This window comes from Calypte anna, chromosome 9 (genome assembly GCF_003957555.1).
Source record: "Calypte anna isolate BGI_N300 chromosome 9, bCalAnn1_v1.p, whole genome shotgun sequence".
Taxonomy (NCBI): Eukaryota; Metazoa; Chordata; class Aves; order Apodiformes; family Trochilidae; genus Calypte; species Calypte anna.
This window is the reverse complement of record NC_044255.1, coordinates 19556823-19581828: the sequence shown is the minus strand read 5'-3', so window position 1 is coordinate 19581828 and position 25006 is coordinate 19556823. Positions and strand designations below refer to the sequence as shown.

Here is a 25006-nt window from a genome sequence, read left to right as displayed (position 1 = left end):
GTATTTTTATCTTTCTGTAGCTTTTGTTCGGAAGTTTTGTCAGCAAAAAGATCCTGCCTGTTGGGATTTGTTACTTGCCAAGTGAAATAAGATCTTGGATTATCTTGTTTTATCCTCTTTACTGTCTTCACTGGCTGCCTTCCTATATTTGCTTTCCAAATATATTGAGGATGCATGAAGGGGTCATCATTTCTGTTTACTTTCCTAGCTGAGATAGTATAAATCTCAATAAATATTTCTGAAATAAAAAACCCCGCAATTTCACTGCTAACTGAATTACTGTTGTCTTGCTCCTTTTGAAAATATTTTGTGTTATTATAATGATGCAGGGCTTTTCCTTCTTGGTGTTTTTATTGTTTGAAAGATATGTTCATTTTCATGCCTTGGAATACTAGTGGACTACTACTATATGGGAACAGATTATGAATGGCTTTGGGTTTGGCCTCTTCCAAAATACCTCTATACTTTGTGAATATCTTAATACTCAGTTACTTCATTTCTAACAGTGCCTGTAATTTTTATTGATAACATACAGAGCACTGTGGAAATCCTGTAATGAGTCAAAATGGACTATTAATATAACTTTAGAGTGTAGAAAATACATTTGTCTCCATCTCTGTTTTTGTGTACCTTACCTGTCTGCTTTCCATATTGGGTCTCAGTGGTCATCATCTTCATACAACTTCTGTTCTGGGGCTCTGTAAACACAACTTCAGGTTAAGGTTCATTGTTATGAAATGAAGTAAGCAAGGGTAACTCCTGTCTTGCATGATATATACTTTACCTTTCCCATGGGCAAGTAAAAAGTACTAATGAATGGGTTTGGCTTCTTGCACTTTTCACTTAGAAACTCAACATATAATATTATTTGCTCATTTTAATTTAATAAGAGTAACTGTAATGAGAAAAAAGAACAGTTGTGGCCTTTGAGATTTATTTCATGAAAATAAACGTGTTGCTAACAAATTCATCATATTAAAGGAAATTCAATGTTCTAGGAAAAATCATTGATGTTATTACAAGTAACACATGTGCTACTTTCAGTTATATTTCAAAGCAGCTTTATCTATGACCAAGTTCTGCAGTAATGAGGACCACACACACTGTGTATATGGTCATCACTAGGGTTTGGCAAAACTCAAGTCTTTGAGCCAAAGAGTGACTCTCTGTGCACAATTCTCCAGTCAGGTCTTTGAGGTACCTAGCATTCTCACAGAACTTTTCTTTTATTCTTCTGAGAGTCTACCCAAAGTTTCCATAGATCTAGAGTTTTGCCTAAAGTGGAAATTTCTTTTTTTGTATAGGCTATGGATATACTGGTAGTGATGTAACTTCCCCAGATTTCAATCCTATGTTTAAACTAATGGAAGCAGAAAAACTTACAAAGAGAAGTAACAGGTGGTGGCTGTTGCTGGGTTCAGCTTTCAGAGGCCGACTTGATTGCTTGCAGTGCAGCTACAAGTTATGTGTTTTGAATATCATGCAATGGTTTGTGATTGCAAAAGCATGAGGGTTTTACTGTGAAAAGGTGCTCTGGTAACAGCTACTTGTAATCTGAATAATTTATTTCAAACGTCACACGTTCTTAGTAGAAAATTTCTATTGTATGTCACATAATCAAGTTGAATTGCTAATACTGCTTTTCTGTATCTCATTTGTATATTTGGTTTGCTAGAAGCTCAAGCAAGTAAACCCACTAAGTTATTGCAGTCTGACTACCAGCAGAGGCACAGTTCTACTTTCAAGTTGACAAGGTTATCTGTAAAATAGCAAGACTCATTTTCTTTGACCATCTGTCATGTCCATTCATCATGTGGCTGTTGTATATGAGCTGTCCAATTTGTGCTTTCTGGTAACTGTCTAAACAGCATTTGTGAGTAAAAATGTGAGCATTTGTGATCTGAAATCTACTTCAAAAACCTACTTAGTGCCATTGTGATTGATGGTGCACTTCACTGCTCCTCTGTAATTCATCGGGCCCTGAAAAGGTGACACTGTTTACCCATCACAATGACAGAGAGGGCAGCCTACAGTTCTGGAAAGATCTGTCTAGTGGGTTTTAAAACAGATATTGCAGCAGTTATGTAAATAATGTATCATATACTAGGTCAGCCTCGGGAAAGAGTGGCATATATGAAACATATTTTTATTAAAACTTAAGTATCAGCTACTTTTTATAGAGTTTAAATCTTTTGTCTGCTTGATGGAAACAGGAAAGCCACTGTTCCCAGCAGAGTACATGGATAAAGGGAAATTGCATCACATGAAATTTATCTACTAAAGCAAGGTGTTTTGTCAAGCAGCATCAAGCCAGTCTCCAAGTGAGTGAAGTAGTGTGAATGTGAACGTGCTGCTCCCTGCCTCCACGTGCAGTGGAACACTCACCATGAGCACTGCTGGTGAGAGCCCAGGAGAGGTGTGTGTGAACCCCCAGAGATCCAGCACCCTCCTATCAGCACTATGTCAGTAAGAAGTGTCAGTGTAGGTGCAGATTGTAGCCCATCTGCTAACACCCACAGCAGCCATCCCACGGGTGTAGTGAGGTGTGAGTGAGGATACATTTTGGCTGGGAATGCAGCAGAAGGATGAGTGATACTCGGGTCATCCAGGACGTTGCTTTAAAGCAGGCCCACTAAGGAACCTTCAGAGAGAAACACATGTTCAGGTTTGGTTACACATTGTTGGTGTGCTCTGTCCCCTGTTGTTTTAGCAACTTCAAGAGAAGGTCTTAGCAGATGTAGTGGTTGGTGTGTTGGGACATGCAAGGGCAGACCATTGAAAACAAAATGAAATTGGTATTCATTTTGTATTCCCTGATTTTTTGCAATTTCCTTTTACATTTTCTTCACCTTCCTTTCACCTTAAATTTATTCACTCTTTGCTTTATGGAATGTTAAAGATATCCTGACAATCCTAAATATGCTGTAATACTTTAAACAGGAATATTTAGCATCCTCCATTATCTGGCATTTCCTCATGCTACACTTCACTCCTCTGTCTCTTCAGGAACAACCGGTTGCTCAATGTACCACAGTCCTGAAGGTTCCTTTGCTGTTCCTCCATCCTATCCTTTTTTTATCATGGACACTCTTGGCAAGCCCAGCAAAACATCATGTTTCCTTCCTGGATGTTATACACTGGAAGGATTGTGTTAGTTCAGGAGCCAGGGGAGAATGCATTAACTGCACAAGTCCTGGCATATTCTGGAAATGGGAATTCAGGTGAAGGCATGGAGTTGATGGTTTCATGAATCATTCCCATTTCCAAGGCAGGTTTCCCAACATCCAACCTTTGCTTTGTCCACATTCCCTGATTGATTCTACCCATTTCTCCATTTGAAGCATTTGCTGGTTTTAGGCATTTATACTCCCAGCTCAGCCAGTGGTATCTTTGATTAGTTTTGGAGAGGCTGCTTGGAGCAGGGGAGTGAGAATGCTGAATCTTTGCCTCAATCTACAATATACAGAGGAGATTCTCTGCATCTTTTGATAGCATGTCAGCCTGCTCTGGTTCATTTGTTTTGGTGACACTTTCTCAGCTAAATGAGAAGCCACTGCAGCGATTAATGCAACCTGAAGCGATATGAGAAGTACAAACCCATCTGTTAAGCTCAGTCAGTGATCTTCAATCTTAGCAAATCGGGAATAAGGGAAGCAGGATTCTGATTGCTGTCAGATCCTCTTTCACAGGGAGAAGGGCTTGCTTGCTTCTTATCAGATACCCCATTTTCCTATGGCTGTGATGTCTCCTCTCTCCCCATCTGTCTCGTTCTTTCCCAGGTTCTTCACTCTGCTGTAGACGTCTCTAATCTTTCCACTCATTGCAGGCTCCCCACTTGTGTGCCCTACAGTCCCCTCTCCACTAGAACTTTACAGTGCTCCAGCACTGTTGCTTTGAAGTATTTGCAGCTCTCTGTATTTCAAGCTCTGCACCAAGAGGGTACAAGTTCCTCTGGAAGTCCTTGACCCAACAGCTCGTTTTCATTTGATTTGGTTTCTTTGTGGTGGAAATGTAATTAGTGCACCCTTATTGACTTTTATCTTCCCTCCAGCTAATCAGTGGTAATTTCCTTAACAATGTTTCTGAATTAAGACTGGTGTCAGTGGGTTGATTTTAGATATTTTTAAAATCTTCCTGGGTTATTTTTATCCCTAGGCAAAATTTCCAAATGAGCCTTCTGCAGCGTGCTTGCTTGCGTATCTTTAATTCCAAAGGCAGAGAGTGCATAAAATTCAGATTAAATAATCACAGCAGCTCACCCTCAGTCTTTCAGTCATTTTTGATGGCACATTGGTGCAAAATATCAAGCTAGAGGGAATTTGGGTACATGCATGCATTTAATTCTTTTAGGCACGCCAATTTGCTTCATTATAATCTTTATTAACATTTTCTAACATTTCTTCTCTGAAGAGACATGTACTAGTGAAAATGAATCCCTAGCAACTAAAATCAGTTTGCAGATGGTTAGGGCTATAGGTTGGATAGCACATACACGCAAATGAGCAGAATCATATGATTTTTGTAACATTTAAACGTTTCAGAGAAGCTTTATATTTTATTTATTTAAGAGTTTCCCAGAACCCTCTTCCACAAATAATCATAATTTAGACCACTGCTCTGCATAGCAAGTATGCAGGCACCAAGCACAGCAAATTTTTAGGACAGTCTCACTAAGAATGTGGATTTTAGAATAGGCTTGACCTTTAAACAGAAAAAAACATTCAGCATTAGCTGCAGCATAGCTGCCACTCCATAATAATTACGTATAGAAGATTGTGAAATGCAACGTGAAGGTTATATAATTTAAAATTGCAGTCAAGGAATACAGAAAGGATCACTGAAGAGATGTCCTGCAGAACATCCTGTCAGTTTCCTGGCATATATCATGTAACCATTCATAAATATAGTTGTACAGTTCCCTAAAAAGAACAGTAGTTCATCACGCACAAAAGCCCAGTTAATATTGCTGCAAGATTTCCATATCATTGAAAGGCAGGGTTTCAAAGATGCAAACAGCCACAGCTGGAAAACCTTTTGCTGTTTTATCATTGCAAGTCAATACTTTACTAATACTTTACTAATAAAATATTAATAATGACATTTTACTTATAATGTCATTAATAATAAATGAAGAGTTTTACAATGCAAAAAAGCAAAAGGTCATCCATCTTGATATCTCCAGATATAACAGATCACTGAGCACTTCCATGCCATTGCCCATAAATGGCTAAAGGCAGTTTTCAGTAAAAACTCTACAATATTTGACAAAGAACAATGTTGATGCATAAACATTGTTCATATTCCAATTGTATGCTAAAAATAAAGGGTGTGAACACTGAGGTCTTAGGAAATGAGTTTGTTGCTTCATTCAGGATTTTGTTCAAGAAGAATTTGTATGGAAGTCGTTGAGAATGACAGTTTTTAACCAGAGTTGAATTTTACCTATTAGTAGTCACTGTGAGAGAAAGCAAGTGGAAATAACTTCTGTAAGTGTGTAGATCTCTGAGCACTATTTTTCTCTTTAGTTATTTTATTCTGTAATTTAGCCCAGGCAAGTTGCAATTACCTGTTCAGTTCAGTAGATATCTGTATCGATACCTACTCATTTGCTCTTCCTTCATGGCCTGTTTTGTTGATGGTGTTTGGCAAACTGGAATAGAAAGGTACTTCAAGTCAAGTGGAAGTCTTTCTGCCAAATCACAAGGCACATTTTGCTTAGGTAGTGATATCTTACTGTCTCCTCATTTCTTTTACATCTTAGTAAATTTGAACCTACCAACATTGTACCTGTGGTTTTCCTGTTTAAGTTTGCAAAGACAATATCCTCCTCAAGAGGAGGAATTCCAAGCAAAAAGCTGCTTCTGCTCTGAGCTGTTTGGTTTGGGTTTTAGGTATCTTTTTCTTTGAAATTTCTCCAATATTTTGAAGGTTTAAAACTGCCTTGGAGGTATCTTGTTTACACTTAAAACAAAGTCAAAATTTTCCTCCAACAGAGAGAGACTGTAAAGCAAATAATAGCAGCTTTTAAAAAATTGCTAGGATGAGGAAAATAACATGAGAAACAACAACTGATAAAAGGAGAACAACAGCATATGTTTGTATTCATGTAATACTCAATCCTTTTATAACTTCTATAACTTTATTGTTTAAAAAAATAGTAGTTTCATGCATAAACAATAAAGAATTTGTTAAAATGCTACTCAGCTTTGTGACTCAGCTCTATAAGTGACTGTAAAATACAATATTGATTAAACCATTGCTTTTTTCATTTTTACTTTATTTTTGAGGAAGAGAAGGAAGTCCTAAAACCTTTTAAGGAACATTAGCAATACAAAAGCATCTGGAATTGAAGGCAGGTTACAATTTACTGTGTCTACAAATCCAGCACTGTGAGCATGCCCATAAGACTCTGACCCTAGCAGACCCAGGCATCTGTCAGTCATCCATAAGAATCTGGATTAGAATCACTGTAATAAGATAATTTTTTAGAAAAGAACAAACCACTTATCTGACAAGCTGCACTTGATTGTTTTTGTAACTAGAGAAAAAGCCTAGATAATGGCAGTGTCTCTTGTGAATTAGAGCTGGCAGCTGAAGAGAATCAGGAGTGACTACTTTAATCTTTGATGCCTCATGATAAATCTTATCAGTTGAAGTCTTAGCAATGTGATTTATCTTAGGAATTATCACTACCTGCCAGTGTAACTTTTACAGTCAATATAGGACATTTTTTCAAAGCCTTAAAAATTGATTTTTTCTATATGTAATAAAATCAGCTTGTTGAATGTTTTTGTTGTGGGTGGGGTTTTTTTATTATTATCGTTAAGGTCTTTTTAATAGTTTGAAATGAAAGTAGCATTGAGACCCCAAAACAAGTCTGAAGATTTTCTTATCTCTCTGTTGGGATGTGGTGATATGAAGTCCAAATATAATCCTCTGAGATGGCCACTTGAGAGTGGAAATAAATTCTTGCCAAACAAACAAATACCCCAACAAATACATACGTGACAGGTTTTAAATGCTACTTGAGACTAATAATAACAATAAATAATAATGAAAATAATGATAAAACTGCCATTTTATGAATTACTTGGTGAGAACAGATTTTAGTGGTTTGTCTGACTTCTTTGTTGAAGAATTTTGACACACAGCAAAGGATGAAATCTCTCTGGAGACTTCTTTGAGGAATGCTGTAAACCTGGTCACAGAGCCCTAGGAGATGTTAGGAAAAAGGCCTTTCTCAGAAAAAAACCCTTTGAAGGAAATGTTTTTTGAAAACCTTTTCAGGGCAGGATGAAAAAACATTCAGCTGTGATGGAGCTAGTTGAAAAAAACATGTAAAAATTGAATTTTTAAAAATGTAAAAAAGAACAAAAAAACCCTCAGTTACTACCCATAGGTAAGTCTCTAAGTTTGGTGTCTGTGTCCGGTTGCTGAAATGCATTTTGCTGGAAGTGCATTGAGTGTGTACATGGAACTATCAAAATGCCAGAGCCTTTCACTGGCCGGACTGAAATCTCCTGAGAAAAAACTTTTCATTCAGAATTTTACTTTTAAGCTGGTTGGCAATACAGCATTTCTGACTCTGCTCACCAGTGGCAATCCCTGGAGAGGAGAATCTGTTTATAAATAACAAAAAAATCAGTGCAAGCTAAAAAAAAGCTGAAAATACATTGGTCCTCCCTTTTCTAGAGTTAGGCAATCCTATTTTTTTCCTCCTGATATGCTGTCTCTTGCACTAAATACAAATAAATCTTGTGTCTAACACCTCATGTAATGAATATTAGTTACTGTGTTTGTCTCATTCATTAAAAGGGCTTTAATGTGGATTAATTGTGAGATATATCAATTCTGTTCTCATAATTGTTTCTTATGTTCCTGTGCTCTGCAGTTCAAAGAGAAGGTGACTAATCAGTCACCTGCTTGTGACAGGCCCAAGGGTAGGTGAGTGTGAGAAAGAAGATGCTTTAAGTAATTTATCTTCCTTCCACTGAATTATGTTACCTTATAGTGTTAGTCTTGTCTCTGGTAAGATTCACTGCTTCACACTGATGTCTTCCAGGGGCAGACAAAGGTGAATAAGGATGGAAGAGGTCTGGCAACAGCCTCAACTACTAGAGAGCAAAGCTGCTTAAATATGCAGGAAAACTCCTGCTGCATTGTCATCCAGGAGAGATGTTCCTCCCACTACAGGTCAATGCTTGCCAGGCACGATCTTTACTTGGGGAGTATTTAGAGGATGGAATAGTGTGGAAAGCAGGAAATTGTATTAGTAGCAAAAGAATCAAACCATTTTTCTAACCAAAATTTTTATTCCTAAAATTTTCTTCATGTCTTCTTTCATGTTTTCCTATAACATTCTTAAATCTTCAGGCTAGAATAAAGTATGACAAGCATGTAATGCCACAAACTAAAAAACTCTAGCATTAGCTGCAAGGTAGAATAAAGGGAGAAAGCCTTACAAACATGGTAAAGTAAGAAGAAATCATTGTCTGCTGTTCATTTAGGAAAGAGACCACTTGGAAGTGGTTGGAAAATGAGTCATTAAGGAAATTTGTGATTGAATCAGAATTTATGGTAGCACATTCTGTACTCCCTGTTTCTAGTTTCTTCTCATTAATTGTTCAACATGGGCAGGAGGGATCCTATGAGGCAAGAGAAGGAACTGAATGCAGATTTCTGTAGGAACTATTAGTTCTGTAATAAGTCCCTAACTTCTTGAAAACTGTACCATGAAATATTATTGCAGAACTGAATGATAAAAACTTTAGTTTGGTACAATTAGGATAAAGGCAAGCTACTGCTAATGCTATAGCAAGGATGCCTGGCATGGCCTTATCTTGAACTTTCATTTAATCTTTGCTGTTATTCATAAAAATAAAACATTTTGGAAATGAAGGTTACCTCTTTCTGAAATAAAAGATAAATGGTGTTGCCATATAGAAACCTTCAGATGATCAAGCAGTGCAGAATACAGTGTCATAGTTAAGGACCAAATGACAATTCCAGAATATTGAGTGCATTTTTAAAAATGAAATGTGAAAGCCTGAAGCAGCAAGGAACTGGGTTTTCTTCCTGGTTCAATTTTATCTGTACCACCTGCTACGTATCTCTTGCAAGGGAAATGTTATTTACATGTTAGGTTGCTGAAAAAAGGAAATACCACTTTGTTGAATCCCACAGAGCTATTCTGTTCTCACATACAACCTTCTTTATATTTGTCTGGATATTGTGGTCATTTGAGCCACTTCAGTTCTCTATTGCTCACGTATGCTGCCTGTTTTCATTGGTGTCCTTTCATCTGAATGTCTTTGTAATTTTAGAATGTGTTTTTCCCCAAGCTTTTTACTAAAGAGGTAATTTAGAGACCTATGCTATGTATCTTCTAAAGGTTTGATAAGAAGGTGTTTTACCAGCCAGATTTGTGCTTACAGCACTATGTAGTGGGGCATCTCACTGGCTGCGTTCAAGTGTGGATGTTTGGCCAAGCTCAGACTCTAAGTACTCTCTGAGATACCATTTATTGTACTTGGGAAAATAAGACTTCTCACTGACATTTCTGAAAGTGCAAGTGTTCTCTTGATGCAGTGGATTACCTCCTCTTGTACCTGTGTGTGATTATCAGCATCTGGGAGGTAGATGTCTTTATCTTTTACTATGTACTTGCACTAACAGCAACTCCTGTTTCCATACTCCAAAAATAGGACAACTGAGCAAAGTTGAAATGCTTCTCTCTAGGGAATTACGATACCAAATGTATTATAGTTTTAAAATGAAATATTTCAGTTTTACCTAAAACGAATCAAAAGCACACCAGTATAATTTACCCTGTACCTATGTAACTTATGGTTTATTTTATAGGTTGTCACATCACAGCTGAACAATGCTGTTTTGTTTCATTTTTCCTTCGTCTGTGTAAATTTTAAATGTATATTTGCATGAGTAATTACCCCTCAATAAGGTAAACCAAGTAGGCTGGCAAATGCAGATTACTGATTCTTCTTTGGAAAGTGTGCTCAAGGTGACTTTATGCTTTAGGGACTGGTGATACTAAATATCTTTGTGATTAACTCACAAGAGTTAAGAGGAGGATATAAATAATATTAAGCACAAAAAGAATCATTAGAATTTCAAATTTTTTCACTAGTGAGGTGACAAATAATCAACACTGCTTAATGAAAGTTTGGAGTAATGAAATTTGATAGTGTTTTAGGCATCTGATATTGTGTCCTTCAGTGCTTTATAAGCAAAGAAACATTCTTAAAGATGTAAAATAAGTATCAAGTTAATATGACTGAAAATATTAATCTTTTATTAATCTTTTATTTCAGAAAACTTGAAAAACTAGATTTGCATTTAAATCTAATTAGAAAATGTTTTAAAAATTACATTTGTTGCTTTGATATCTCGTGGGATGTTATGAATCGAGAAGTTTTATTCAAGTATTAGTTTTTTCTTCTGCTAAAGATAAACGCAAAGAATGGGATTTGGGACAGAAGGGAGGAGTCTAGAGCATGAGTATTAACAACAGGGAATAGGAGGTTTTTTCCTACTAACTCCCAGGAAGACTGCATTAAGATCAAAACCTTTTTATAGCCTACAGAAAAGAACCTCTTCTGTATTTTATGGTTGCAGAGCCCCAGATAAATCTGAGCTAACTCCATCTGTGTTTTGGTGGTTGTGAGAAACATGCCTTCTTGGATGTAATGTCTTTGAGGGTTTCTTTCTGTGGGTCCTTCCCTTAATTGTTTTCCTGTCTTGCTTGCCCTTGGCAAACGAGTTGCAATCTGCCTCTTAGCCAGTGAATACAGTGAATGGATGCAGATCTATAAAGCTGTTATTAAATTCTTTTCCTCACACAGTTCAACCGACTGACAACAATGTGATATGACAGACATATTTCCCTTATTATTTTTGGCCTATTTAGCTCTTTTTTTCTTTTTTCTTTTTTTTTTTTAATTGCCTCAGCGGTTGCAAAGAAAGCAAAGTTTTAAAATAGTATCCAGCATCTTGAAGACCCCAGCTGCCATCTGCTTCATACAGTTATTCACGCTTCTCCTTTCCAAGACCTGTCTAACTCTTTTTTTTATCCATGATTGGATGAAGTATGCTGTTTTATTCTCTTTCATTTTGTAGATAAAAAGAAGAAATTGGGAAAAGATCCTTATTGCCACGATTGTGGCATTTTCAGTGTGCATTTCTGTGTTGAGGAGATTTTATTGTAGTTTTTAAGATAGAATGTTTACAAGTCATTGAGCATCATCTTGAGACTTTCAAACTAATAGCAAGCCTAACATAAAATAATTACTTTTTCTAAAAAAGTTTGGTTTATTACACACTCCTGCTTCATTTTGTGCATTGGGGAATACCACTGAACTCCAGATTGCACATTGCAATTTATTCCTGAATAGTTGTATCTTTCAAACATCTTAGCATGTCAAAATTCAAAGAGTAAGTACCTAATTCAAGTGGATAAAACAACTCATTCTGTAGCAGTTCCCCAGTTTCAGGGTAAGAGGATTTACCCTTGAATATCTAAACACAAGTGCTCTTTTTCAGCACCTGATGAAAGGATGAGATCTCTTTGTTATCCTAGGAAAGGAAAGCAGTTTATCAAGTATGGTTAGTTGGGGGTGGGGTATTTTGCTTTTTTAAAATCTGGAATGTGTAAAATGAGGATTATGTGATGTTGTAAGCATTTCTAAAAAAGCAAGAACAGAAAATTAAATCTTCATTCAATTTTAGACGAGTTAGAAATGTTGTGACTGAAACAGGATTTCATGAAACATGAATGGGCTCTTAATTTCTCAGTGGATTATTGAGAGGATAGCACTCTTTAGATTCAATAGGATTCTTTAACATTATTTCAAAAGGTATGTTTTTTCAACACATTATTTTATGCTAGAAGAAATGGGGATTGATTCATCAAACTCCAGTGAAAGTAAAACCAAAGCTGGCTGCTCTGAGCTGGGGTTGCTCTACTGTATTTGATGAGATGTTGTTATTAAGTAGTGCAAAATATTTTTACTTTAAATCACAACTTTTACTGAAGTATTGAAGTGTAGAAGAAAGGAAGAGAAATAATTTTTATAATATGTTTACATATTTGTACACTCGATAATACTCTTTCTTCATTTGAGGTGGAAAAATCATAACTGTTGCCTTTCATGGTGAATCCATACCTAAGTTACCAAAAAGGAACTGAAAAAGAAGCTTTTTCAACTTGTACTTCTCTTATTTTAATTTTTAAGCACTCATGTAATATTCCTGTTTCTTATTGTGTTTTATGTGAATTTAGTGTAGGGATTTAGAGGTTCCACAATGTCCTTGATAGTGTCATTAGACCTTCATAACATTCAATAATAATAATAATAATAATAATGTACAAGAGTGTTTATCCTCATACATGGTCTTTACCAGACTTCATTGCTGTATATTTTCTCACTTCATTGTGAGAAAAATGCCCTTGTTCATTCTTAAATTATATATTAAAAAAACCCAAACATACCAAAATATCGTTCATATATATGAACTATGTATTAAAAAAAAGCCTATATATTGGTAGCATATTTATTATCCATGTGTTTTCAAAAGTAACCAATATAATAATTCTCTCATTTTCTGAAATGCTTTACAAGACTGATTCCTTTCAAGAAAATTTTAATATATTAAAATGTGAGTTAGCATGATGTGAGTTAGCACCCCTGACATAGTTTTAAATATATTCCTGTAGTTAATGAGAGGAAATACTCATCAGAATCAGCATGGGTTATTAAAAGCAATGAAACAAAAATTGGGTTTTTATCACAGCTGATGTATTATGAATGAAAACTGCAAAGATAGAAATTTGTATGTCTTCCTGAATTCTCAAGCTCTGGAATACAGGAATTCCTGTATAATAATAATAATTAGGAAGTGAGGGTAGGGGAATAGCAGAACTCTGCTCAGTTGCTTGTATTTATGCAAACAACTTGGTTTCTGTGGAAGGTGAACTCTCAAGGATGAATGGTTCTAGGTCAAGCCTGAAATTTGTCTTCTCTTTACAGGGAGAACTTGTTGATTTACAGTATGGGACTGTGGAAGACTTGATCCGGATTCAAGCCATTACAAATGTGACCAAAAAGATTGCACTTCTGAAGCTAGGACAATCACCTTTGCTTTATAAGGTTAGTCACATGCTTTTGTTGCAGTTCAGCTGATTTATCCAATTTTTCAGTTTTAAAATACTAAAATTAAGATTTCACCATTGTGCCCCTGCGAGTTAGGATTTATTGGCGTTCAGATTCTACCTACGTACCAGCCACTTCCATCTGCAGTGCCTTTTATGTGATAGCTGTTTATTTTGCTTTGTATCTTGCAGCATCCCAGCAGTATGCCATATTTTCTCTGTGTGCACTGTAAGCCTTTTGGCAAATAAAGTAATCTCTAAAAGAAATAATAGAGTGTGGGGGGGAGACAACTGAGATCAAGAACAGTTGGATCTTACTCTGCCAAAAAAGTGCTTATAGCACTGCCCTGAAGTCTTCTGTTTTTGCAGACTTCTGTGTAGTACTTGGCCTCTGGCTGTGGTCTAAGTGTGCTGGGAGAGGAGGCAGAGCACAGCATGTGCTCACCTGACATTGTGCTTCTGATGGTCTTTCCAGTCTTGCTGGGGTGCCTTGGAAGCTCAGCACCTGGGGCCTTTTTTCTGGATGTGCTGCTGCCAGCACTGAGATTGAGATGTAGCGTATTGTATGTGTCTTGGTTTGGGCCTGCAGGAGGACTAACATTCTTGTTTATAGTTGGTTTGAGAAATTGCAGCATAAATTGATTTCATAGGTTGGGCTGGATTATCTTGAAGGTCTCCTCCAACCAAAGACACTGTGATTTCATTTTACAGCCTTGCTCTGTTGAGAAGGTGCTTTTGCTGCCTTGGTTCTTTCTGCCATCCTTACCACTTCAGAAGGAAGGAAGGGACTGAGAGCTGCAAAACAGCATTTACTTCTGGTTTCTGCTGTGTAAGATGTACAAGCAGACTACCCCAAGGCACTGAGAGGCATTTATTCCCCCTACAACAGTCAGTCACTCACTCCTGTAAAACCACTTGGGTTTACTGGTCTGTGGATGGGTTACCACCAGTTCAGAACAAGAACCATCCATTTTTTCCACTTCCTCATTCCTTCTTCTCTGGTTGCAGCTGTGGATGGGTTTGGTGTATGTGGATATGTGTGTGCTTGCTCCTTCTTCTCCCACTCCAGTGCTGACCTGAGGGTGCAGAGATGGAGCTCTGTAGTCCACTTATTCATTAGACATAACAGGCTCAACATATAAACCTCACTTAAACTCTAAATGTCAAGTACCTGCCTTCTGTTGCAAATACTTTATAAGCAAAATGCTGCTTTGCCTTCCAGAAAATACACTAGCCCAATAAATATTTAAACAATTTGTTCCCAATTCACAAAAGTAATTATAAAAGAACAATATCTCCACATCTGAAAATTAAGAGAATCAGGATCATCCTTGTCAGCCACTGAAACCACAATCAGGGCAATGGTGCTGAAAATAACCACTTCATATTTTTCTCCTATAGCAAAAATATTTGTCATGAGAAAAATGCCATTTTTAACTGAGTAGCATTAGCTGTTTACTTAAATTATTTAGATGCAATCTAATTACTCCTGCGAAAGGTAATTTATCAGTGTTGGAAGTTGGCTGTTGTGCATAATGTCCACCAATAGATCTTATATTGCATTTCACTGCTAGCTGACAAAACCCAATGAACTAGCAATTGGTGTCTTAAAGTAGGAATTTGATAAAGATGCAGTTGGCTATAATAGCATTGTCTGTAGTGTCTGTGAGGTGGACTTCTTACAAATCTAATTTGTGTTCCTATAAGCACTTCCTATTATCAGGTAGTGCAGCCTGGAGTAGTAGGGAAAAATAAGTGATGCTGAGGACAGGATGCATCTTGGGAACATTTAGGTTGGGTTGACTGTGGTCTGGTCCCAAGAAGTAAATGCTGAGTGGTGTTTGATATATTTGGTGGTATATTTGTCACACTTCTGGTGCTCCTCTGCAGTTCCAAAAGAATCAATTTTGTACATTCAGGGTCTGTTATACAATAGGAACCAAACTGGGGTATGATCAGGAGATTGACTTCAAATGGACACTCAGGAGCTGAGCTAAAAATCCAACTCCCTGAGCCTGCTTTTTGTGTTCTGCTTACCCAGGTAGAAAGTTTGCCATTTATTTTTTATTTCTTCTTTTTGAGGATGTAAACTGTCTTTTTTTTTTTTAAGAATGTGCTTGTAAAATAATTGTAAGCTATTAAAAGTATGAGAAGATATGTTTGAAGGTATCAGAAATAGATTCTTCTTTCATAAGAAACATTGGAAGTGCAAGAGAATAGTTACCTTAAACAGCAAATCCTGCTGCTTTAAATGGGCCCCGTATCTCACCACTGAATCCACTTTTTGTATCTTTTTTGCCCCCAGTCTTTAGGTTTCTGTACTTAATTGAGTCTCACATTCCTATTTCAGCAGATACTTCTCTCAGCCTGTATTTTCCTTATCTCTGTCTTCCATGTGCTTGGTTTTACATCACATTAAAACAGAATGCTGGTTCATAACAGAGCTGTCATATACATATATATGTTTATGGGTTTTTCTTTTAATTTCTGTATTTTTTTATTTGTACTTTTCATATTTTAATAGTCTTTAATTTCTCATTATTCTAACTTTATATTATACAAATATCTTACTCTGGATTTGGCTCTTATTTTTATAGATCCTGCACCATTCAGCATCATAACAGGGTTTCTAATCAAGTCTCTTTCTCAGCTCTGCATTTTCCTTTCACATGAATATGCTTTTCACCTCTCTTACTGCCATCAATGACTGCTGTTATTCATGTGTTTTGCCTATTTTCCCCTTTTGTGTTTTTAATTTGGCTTCTTTTTTTGATCTCAACTATTCTCTCTCTTAATTCCGAGTCCATTAGAAAAAGCTTGGAAGAAATAATAAACTGCTGCTGGCGGAAAACTTGCCATGAAAACTGAACAACATGTCTATAGTCTTTACCTCACATGAAAAGAATGAAGTATGTGCCAGTAGAAAACAGCTTGATGTACCATACCAGAGGATAATTTATAGAAATAAGACCAAGTGAATGTCCAAATGTGAATATTTAGACAAAACATTGTATTACTTGCAGTAATTTTGCTGTAGAAGTTTAGTTTGGTATTTTGTGGATATTTGATACAATACAAAATCTGGGGGAGATCAAAAGATAAAAATAATTTGAAGCTTTTATTTTGGTCTTTCAGGCTGGACCCATCTCTCACTTATGTTCAGACACACTGAAAATGGCAGAGTTCAGAGCCTTGGAGTTACTTGCAGTTGGAATATACAGAGTATTTACAGTATGCAGAAAAGCCCAAAGTTAAAAAAGGAAGCAGAGCTTACATTGCTGTGGTGAAAAGATTAGATTAAGAAGTCTTAACATATCTATAAATCAGAATGGAGGATTAGAAAGGGGTTTTACCATTGATATGGCACTGTTAAGAACAGAGAAGGAGCAAGACTCTGTAGTCTATTACAAAATTAATATTTAAAGTGGCAGAAAGTTAAAGCATGGCAAAAGTAATTTTCAAATGCAATTGGAAATTTAGGAATTTACTATTCTCAGCACCCAGATTGACAGGGGTGACAAGTTCTTATAGCAGTACCAACTAATGGAATTACCTACCTTAAAATATAAGGTAGGATACTTGCTTCCTCACACCTTCAGATTGAAAGTGACTACCTTCTTGTCTTCTGGCTGGAAGGAAAATCTGTGGTTTGGAACTTGGGTTATTGAGATCACTGGTGAACTTCAGCAGCCAGGTATATAGAGGAGGTCAGAGCTGAATCCCTGATGTGCTTGAGGATACATAAATGTGGGGAAAAATGATTAAATTTATTACTGTTGATTAAGTGAATCACTTCTGTGGTGTAGAAACCCACCCTGAAAAAAGAGCAATTTGAGTTGTCTGCTGTGTTGGTAGACAGGAACATCCTCTTCCAATCATATCAAAGATGTGGTGAGAGAAAGATTGCTGAAAGCCACCTCACTGGCACCCAGCTCCTCTGCCCTAAATTCCACCTGAGTAAATGTCACTACTGTAAGAATATTTAAGAAGCCAGAGGAGTTTTTTATTCAGGGAAAACTGCACAGATGTTTCCATATCCAGCCTCTGGAAATACCATCACCAGCTTCATTTTTTGAAAAATGTTGTAAGTCTTAATCATGATTTAATCTTTTGGGGCTGAGATTCAAGGAAAAGCTGTAATTTCTGTCCTAAATTAACTTTTAATAGAGTAACAAAAGCCCTGAAGGCCAAACCACTTCATCTTTAAAATGTTCACATATTAGCATTTTCTCCACAGCCATTAAATGAAGATGTTGTTATAATGTAAATATCTATATTTATTTTAATAATTTACTGCCTTCATAAATATTCATAGAATTGCTTTTTAACTGTCATAAAGTTTAGAAATGTGGATGATTGCATGTTTAAGCAGAGGTTATTGGCAGGCACTTAGGGATGAGGGTTTACTAAATGGAAATTATTAGAGTCCCAGAATAAAGGCAATTTGCAATAAAAGACTTTATTTAAAAACTGTGTTAGTTTTAAAATAAGTTTACTCTGGAAAGAGTAATTTCACTTTTCTACTGTCCACATTGTTTATTTCTTTCCCTCTGGTACTCTTTTTAGCACATATAACTGTGAAGACTACATTTTAAGTCTCCATTTAACTAGGACTCTTTATCTCTCTCCTTCCATCCCTTCCTCTCTCCCTTTATATGCACATGTATATGTGTCTATATGTAGACACATGTGAATGGATATATGCATTCAGTGTGTGGGCATATAAATATATATCTAAAATATATTGAAAAAAAAATTTTAAAAGGAACTTCAACACTTTATGTATATTTCATTATTAAGGACACTTTTTCTTGTTTTATAGGATGGATTTTTTTTCCAAGGTGCCTAAAGTATTTATCAGCCCATTTCCCATGTGAGTGCTATGGGATTTTTAATGGTGTTACATCTTGTCCCAAAGCCCTTAAAAACTTGATCCATATCTAGAAGAAACATGGATAGAAATTCTAGAAATATTCCCCAAATTCTGGGAGTTTCTCTTGAATAATCCAAGCTGAGTTCAGATTGATTACGACCAGATTTTTTAATAGATTCCTAATTAGCCAAATTGTATTCCCACAAAATATGCTAGTAATTGCTTTGTCTTCAAAGAATTACTTCTTGATTTATGGTCCTCTTCCCTTAGCCTTTTCTCCCCTCTGAGTTTATAGGAGTTTCTTACATTCAGGTCAGTTGCTTTTACTTCTCTTATTATCCTTCCCCGCCCCAGCCAAGAAGATTGCCTTTCATTCACTTGTGTTCTTAACTCCCCCCTTCTCAAAAAGCTTCTTTGATCTTTTAGATATAATCTCATCTGAAGAAGGCTGCCTTTTAATTTATTTTTCTACTCCTTATATGAAAAATTTCTCTACCAAGGGATCAAAAAATTTCCTGGGCAATAGTACCAAAAAGCTGTTTATGTAATTGAGGTTTCACACTGCCATTAATTCAGTGTTTTGAGTGATTGTTTTAGTCACCTGTTTACCTCTTCCTGCTTTCATGATTCATGATCATTTGATCTTTAGTGATTACTGAGAAAATTTATGTTTATTTTGAAGAAAGACCTCGGGTCATCTTCATCTCAAAGTACCTGAAATTTAGGAGATTGATAGACATCTCGCTTCTATTCCTCCTTCTTTGACTGATAACAGTTCTTTTTGCCCCTTTGAACAGAAGGAACAGCCCATAATAGAGAAGCCTGGAGACACCCTGCCTTGATATAAATCTGTTTGGTGTTGGGGAGACTAAGAAATCCACTCCTAGCCCATGGAATACACATACCCAAGTTAAAAAAAACAACAAATAAGTCTCTCTGCATAGATTTATCACTTCATTCTGAAGTCATATTTTAGTTTTTATTAGTAAAATTAGTTTAAAACATAGCTTTTAAAAAAGAAAATGTTGTAGTTTTTCCATCTGTGTAAGGTGCTAGGGGAAGGAAAATTGAGGAATGACACTGACTTGAAAAATCTATAGCTGATCATTAAAAAAAGAAGCCAAAAGAGTGGTTTTGTATTGCTCGTTAGAACCAAATCATGTTGAGCTGTATTGTTCATGAAGGCTCTTATTACCCAGAGTCATTTTCCCTGGTTCTTAATTTAGCATTTGAAGAATGTTGTACCACAACTGGGACCACCTAAATGTGAAACAGTGCCAGTGCACTTATAAATCCAATACATGTCTGTCAAGATAAATATAAAATAATGAACAAAATTTTGCTTTTCCACCCCTTTAGTCAAATGTGCTGAAGTGAATAAAAGGAGAGTGAGAATTCCCTTTTTATACACTATAAATGGGGTAATTTGCTCTTGTAAACAGCAATAAGAATATGCAAAAGGTGAGATAGGAGAAAAGGAATTGATGTCCGGATGGAAGAATAATTGTAGCACAACTTGTCAATATTCTCAAGTAATTAAGATTTTTGTTGCATCAGTAAAAAGTCTTTTGGTTATTACTTATTTCTTTTTAGATTAGAAAACCTTGAATTTGTTTGAATGGGAGGAGAAATGTGTTATTAGCAGAGTAAATCAGGGGACGTGTAAGTTAATGAGCAGAAGTAGCTACCGACTGCTCTGCATTTCTGATGCCACAGAATTTTCCCTGAATTTATTCAGAAGTCATTGCTCTTTTGCATAGTTGTATCTCCAGCTGTAGTTCCCATTCTGTCTTCCTCTTCTGGGTTGGTACAGAAGTTCCTAAAGTGCCACTGCTGAATCAAACACTGAGCTCTCTGCTAGCTGACTGAGTATTTAGTCCTGGGAACCTTCAGTAACACTGAAGCCTTAATTTTCTCTTGGGAAATTAATTCTAAATATTCATATACTCAATTGGGTGTTTAATTGCACATTGAATACATATAGCAAATGCTTCCTTTGAAAAATTAGCCCAGCTCCCATTATGAATCACTATTTCCTGAGGGAGAACCTACCCATTTTATGGCAGGTCTTCTCCTTTTAGTAGCATCGGCTTAAATTGAGTGAGACAGTAAGTGGCTTCCATTCAAAAGTTGAGGATGTCTGACTCCTAAAAATTAAATCCCGGGCTCTTCTGAAACTCTTCTTGGATTCTAGAGGTGTGGAGCCCAAGCATAATTTTCTGTTTTATCAAGCCCTTGAAAAAATGTGTAGTAAATGCAGTCATCCAATTAGCTGAGTGCTGTGCCCTGATAAATGATGCAAAGCCCAGTGAAATGGCTTTGCTCTGAGGCTGTTGCTCTGAAGCAGAGCTGAGAAAAGAAATCCATTGCCTCATTTTGTACCTCGGAGCCCTAAATCCACAAAGCTGATCAGCTGTTTGTGTGCAGGGCAATACGAGTGACTTAAACACTTTGTCTTTCTGTCACAAAATCTAAACCTTTTAAATTCTCTCTTTCTGCAGATGCAGTAACCATACTTTTGCAAATCGTCTTGGCTCTTTTTCTGCTGCTTATATTGGAGATTATAGACAATGTTTTCTACTCAAGCTGCTAATTGAGCTGACCTCTCAGATTAGTTGAGTTTGGACTTAACAAAAGAGCCATTGACAGACAAATTACTTGGGCCTTTTTTTCATCTTTTGTGTTTCCAGCACGTACTGTTTGATTTCAGGGACAGCTGAGAAAGTGAAAAAGAAAACAGAAAATACAGGGACTTTGAGCAGAGATGAGGGGTGAATATATAAAATCTCATCCTTCCAGAACAGATCTGCCTTTTCATTCTTTCAAAGTGTAAGCCACTGGCCTAGGAGAACCACTGCAACCCAGGCCTTTACACTTCAGAACTACCTACTTGAGCAACTCTGCAAAGTTTAATTACAGTACGTGTTGGTTATTTTATAATTTTTAAAATAGTGACCAGAGGGAAAGATGTTTCTTCAGGCAACAAGGGTTTTATAAACAAACGTTTTATAAATACTCTCCTAATTCTGTAGTGAGTATGAATTGTATGGAATGTTACGTAGTAGTTAACAGTTTATTGTTTTGTTAAAAAGAAGTTATGACTACTCTCGGACCTTTTCATGCTCTTTCAAGTCTTTTTTTCTTGGTGTTTTTTTGTTTGTTTTGTTTGTTTGTTTTTTTGGTGTGGTTTTTTTGTTTGGTTGGTTTTGGTTGATGATTTAATCAGTTTCTTCTTTGTGTCTTTGAACTGATTCAAAAAGTATCAAAAATCATTTTTGCTGAACAAATGATTGAAGTAAACCTCATTGAAGAGATTACAGAAATAAATAGCTTGGTTCCTAGAATCAGTGTTTTATTTGGTAAGCCAGAATGTCCCAGATTACTCACTGAAGAATAATTTTTGTGCCTTATGGCTCTTTTTAAATGTTTTATTTTATTTTATTTATTTTGTCGTCTCTCCTTTAAAATGCAGCTAAGTTAACACAGTTGAGTAAGAATGGTTCAGTAACCCAGTGTGTCCTCTGAACAGAAATATCTTTGAAGCTGGACCTACAGTTCAGGAAATATCTCCAGATCCAGACCTTGGTTAATTTGCACCTGTTCTGCATGGCTTTAGAGGCTGAGCTGTGAGAATGGGTTCACAAAATCAGCACTTGTGATTTAGTATGAAAATCTGAATTCTGCCCTTTCAAATACACCTGCAGTTTGCATTGTATCAGAACTCTGAGTAGCAATGTGGTCATGCTGAATACTGATAACCAACCTTTTCATTGGCACCAGTGGAATGAGGGTTTTATACTTTATATTCTGTAGCCTATGGAAATTGTTCGTTATTTTCTGTAGGGTTATTTGATGCACTCATTCAGATCTTCTGTAGCTGGATTTTGTGGAATATAGCTGGATAAAATATGTAACTGCTTTTTCTGAGGATTTTGGAAGGTTGGGGAAGGGGGAGAGGGATGGCTTTTAGCATTATATTTTTTCATTTTCTCATTCTTAATATAATGCTGAATAAGACATGGAACACTGAAGTCAAAATTTCACTTTTAGCCATTTGGGCCTCTTAATGCTTATGCATGAATTGAAAAGAAAAACACTGAATCCATCATTACAAATATAATTAGCACCCTCTTTCCAAGTACAGCCATAGCTGCTTGGAATATTTCATTTCGATTGCCAAAACATTAAACTAACCTTCTGTGCAGAAGGCAATTCTTCCATAACAAACATATTTTCACTTAACAGGAAAAGATTGTACATTTCAATATGAGCATTCAGGCAATTTAATCTCCTCTTTAGGTCTGAGTGAATAATTGATGGCAAGATGTGCAACAAAGTTGAACGGATCTCTTTAGTTTTCTGTAGATCTAGCTCTAAGTCAAAGGCATCTTGCTTCAATGTCTGTGTTATTCTCTTGTACTCATGGGCTTGGGTTTTGTCTGGGCTTTTAAAGGGGGTTTTTTAGTGTTTTTTTGTTTGTCTTTTTTTGCTTGGTTTAGTATTAGATGTATTCTAAGCAGTTCTGTGAGACCAAATAATTTTTCCTATTTGGAGTTGTGATTACTCAACACTGATGAATTTCTTTCTTTTGTCTTAAAAGCAAACAAGCAAAAATAAAAAAGCCCCCCCCCCCCCCGGCTCCCCAAACAAAACAAAAAGCATTGATTTTGATGCTTTTTGATACAAATGTTTAATCAAGTGCATGTGAAAAGATTCCTGACCTTCATCATCTTTAATGGGAGAGAAATCAAAAGTCATACTATCGCAGTCACTGGAACCTAAACTGAAAATCAGTGGAGAACCAAAGCTGAAAACCAGCTTCCTTACATTGGTGTAGGATGCCATATAGCAACTAGTAATTTTTTTCTTTAATAGTTCTAAATATCACATCGGTTTTACAATTCAAATTTCTCTAAAAATCAGGTTCTTTGTGAGATTAAATAATAACCAAACTACAACTAAAAAGAAAAAAACCAACTCAGGTGTTGCTGGTCATAGCCTTGTAATTTGTAAATGATGGTAGTAGGGGCATTGCCTGAGGTTTTTCAGCACAGCACAAAATTATGCCAAGGTACTGGTAATATTTTAGGTGGAGGACATAGTATTTGCATTTTGTGACAACTAGAGGAGTGCCTGTGCTGACAGTCAAACCTTTTATTTATGTTTTTCCACCCTTAGTTGTTATGCAGGCTTCATAAGAACTCTTGCAATGCAGCCTCAGAAGTGACCTTGAGTTAACCTAGAGTGTCCACCCTTGCAATAAGAATGAAGTCTATTTTTCACTTCTAAGTCAATCTTGTTTTTCCCTGGAGTGGAAACTGACTATATTGCCTATGTATTCAGTTCTGTGTGATGGTTTTATGATATAAAATGTCCATTGGGAAACTCACCTGACAACTCATTTCTGTCAGGCCTTCTACTGCAATCTCAGAGGAAAAATGGTAACATTTAATCCACTTAACCACCTGACAATGTCCCATTGCTGTTTATCATATTATAGAGTATAAGAGAAAAAGGCAAGTCCAAACTTGCTACCTCAGGCGACTCCTGGGTACCAGCTTGAAGAAATCTTTATGAGGATTAGAAATTAATTAGTCCTGTGCATCTGACTGCTGTGGACATTGCTTTCCCTCAGTAACCTTGTGTGCCATCTTAATTTCAGGTTCTGCTAGGGATGCAGTTGGTCACCTAAATGTGTGGTACATTGCATCTGATGTTTAAAATGTCAGATAAATGTTGAGGCTTACCCAGGCTTTATGGCCTCCTCCTGTGCCTGGCAATGCAAGTTGCCTGCACTGTAAGGTGCTGTATATGAACCATAAAAATGAGAAAACAGGGAAGAGACTTGGGATGCATTAGGAGAATTGTGACCTAGTGTATATATCTGGCTTGTTTTGAACAATCTAGGAACAGTGCAAATATCATACTCGCACAGCGCTTCACACATGGCATTTAGGGGACTATCTTTAAAAATGGATTTTGCCCTAGCCAACAAAATGGAGTTGGAAAGGTGATATGGAGTGTGATAAAAAAACAAGTATTTTCACTACAGAGTATTAAATTCCATCTTTCTCCTTTTGATTATAATGTAATTCATTAGAAATTAGCTAATAACAAGAGGTTGGGATCTTAGCATGTGAGGCTGTCATACCCAGATACCCAGAAATATATTTTCTTGCAACTTTGTACATACAACATGCTTAGTGATAGTAGTGGTAACAGAGAAAGAGCAGCTTAAATGTCTTATTTCTCCCTTCTGCTGAGCAAACAAGCAGAATACATTATTTAATTGTACATTGTATTTAATAGTACATTATTTAATTTTTGGAAAACCTATGTTTTAATGACAAAATTAGTTTGATTCTTAATATGGCAAAGATTATTTCCCAGTAGGGAGATAAGTTTGATAGAGTGAGGTTTCTAGCATTCTGCTTCTGCTCCAGAGGAATATAGAAGCACAGTCTTTAAGCACATTAAAACCCTCTTTTTTAGATATCATTGAATAGTTAAGGGTAAAACACAATAAAGTGTGTTGCTTAGTGTGTTTGACAGGAACAAGCCCCCTTTAGCAAAAGAGGTCATGCCTGCTATTTATTCAGGTAGAATCTCATATGATGATGTTGTGGCCACAGCACAGCTCTGTTACTGCTGAAATAGTGTCACCATAACCTGTCATGGTGAAACGCCCAGACAGTTGCTCACCCAGAATGATCAGCTGCTTAGTCTTCTGTCAAGAAGTTCCTACTGAACAGAAACAAGTCTCCATCTTTTCCTGTGAGGACATAAGGCATGTCCTCTGTCAGCCTGATACCCTTAGCTGTCGGGGCTCATGCTTAGGGGAAGTGTACGAGTTACAAAGCAAGTACAAAATACTTTTTTTTTTTTCCTTTGGTGTACCTTCCTCAAAAATTGCCACTTTGCTGTTGTAACTTCATGAAGAAGAGAATGTGACTGGGCTGATACAG

General features: G+C 36.5%; 1 protein-coding gene across 1 annotated transcript in view; it reads left to right on the top strand.

Annotated features, from left to right (window-relative positions):
* Positions 1–25006, top strand: part of NAALADL2 (N-acetylated alpha-linked acidic dipeptidase like 2) — a 189653-nt gene that overhangs the window by 47215 nt on the left and 117432 nt on the right. The window contains exon 4 of the mRNA XM_008497711.2: positions 13047–13166. Coding sequence (XP_008495933.2) covers positions 13047–13166 — 120 coding nt within the window. The remainder of the gene's footprint in view (positions 1–13046; positions 13167–25006) is intronic.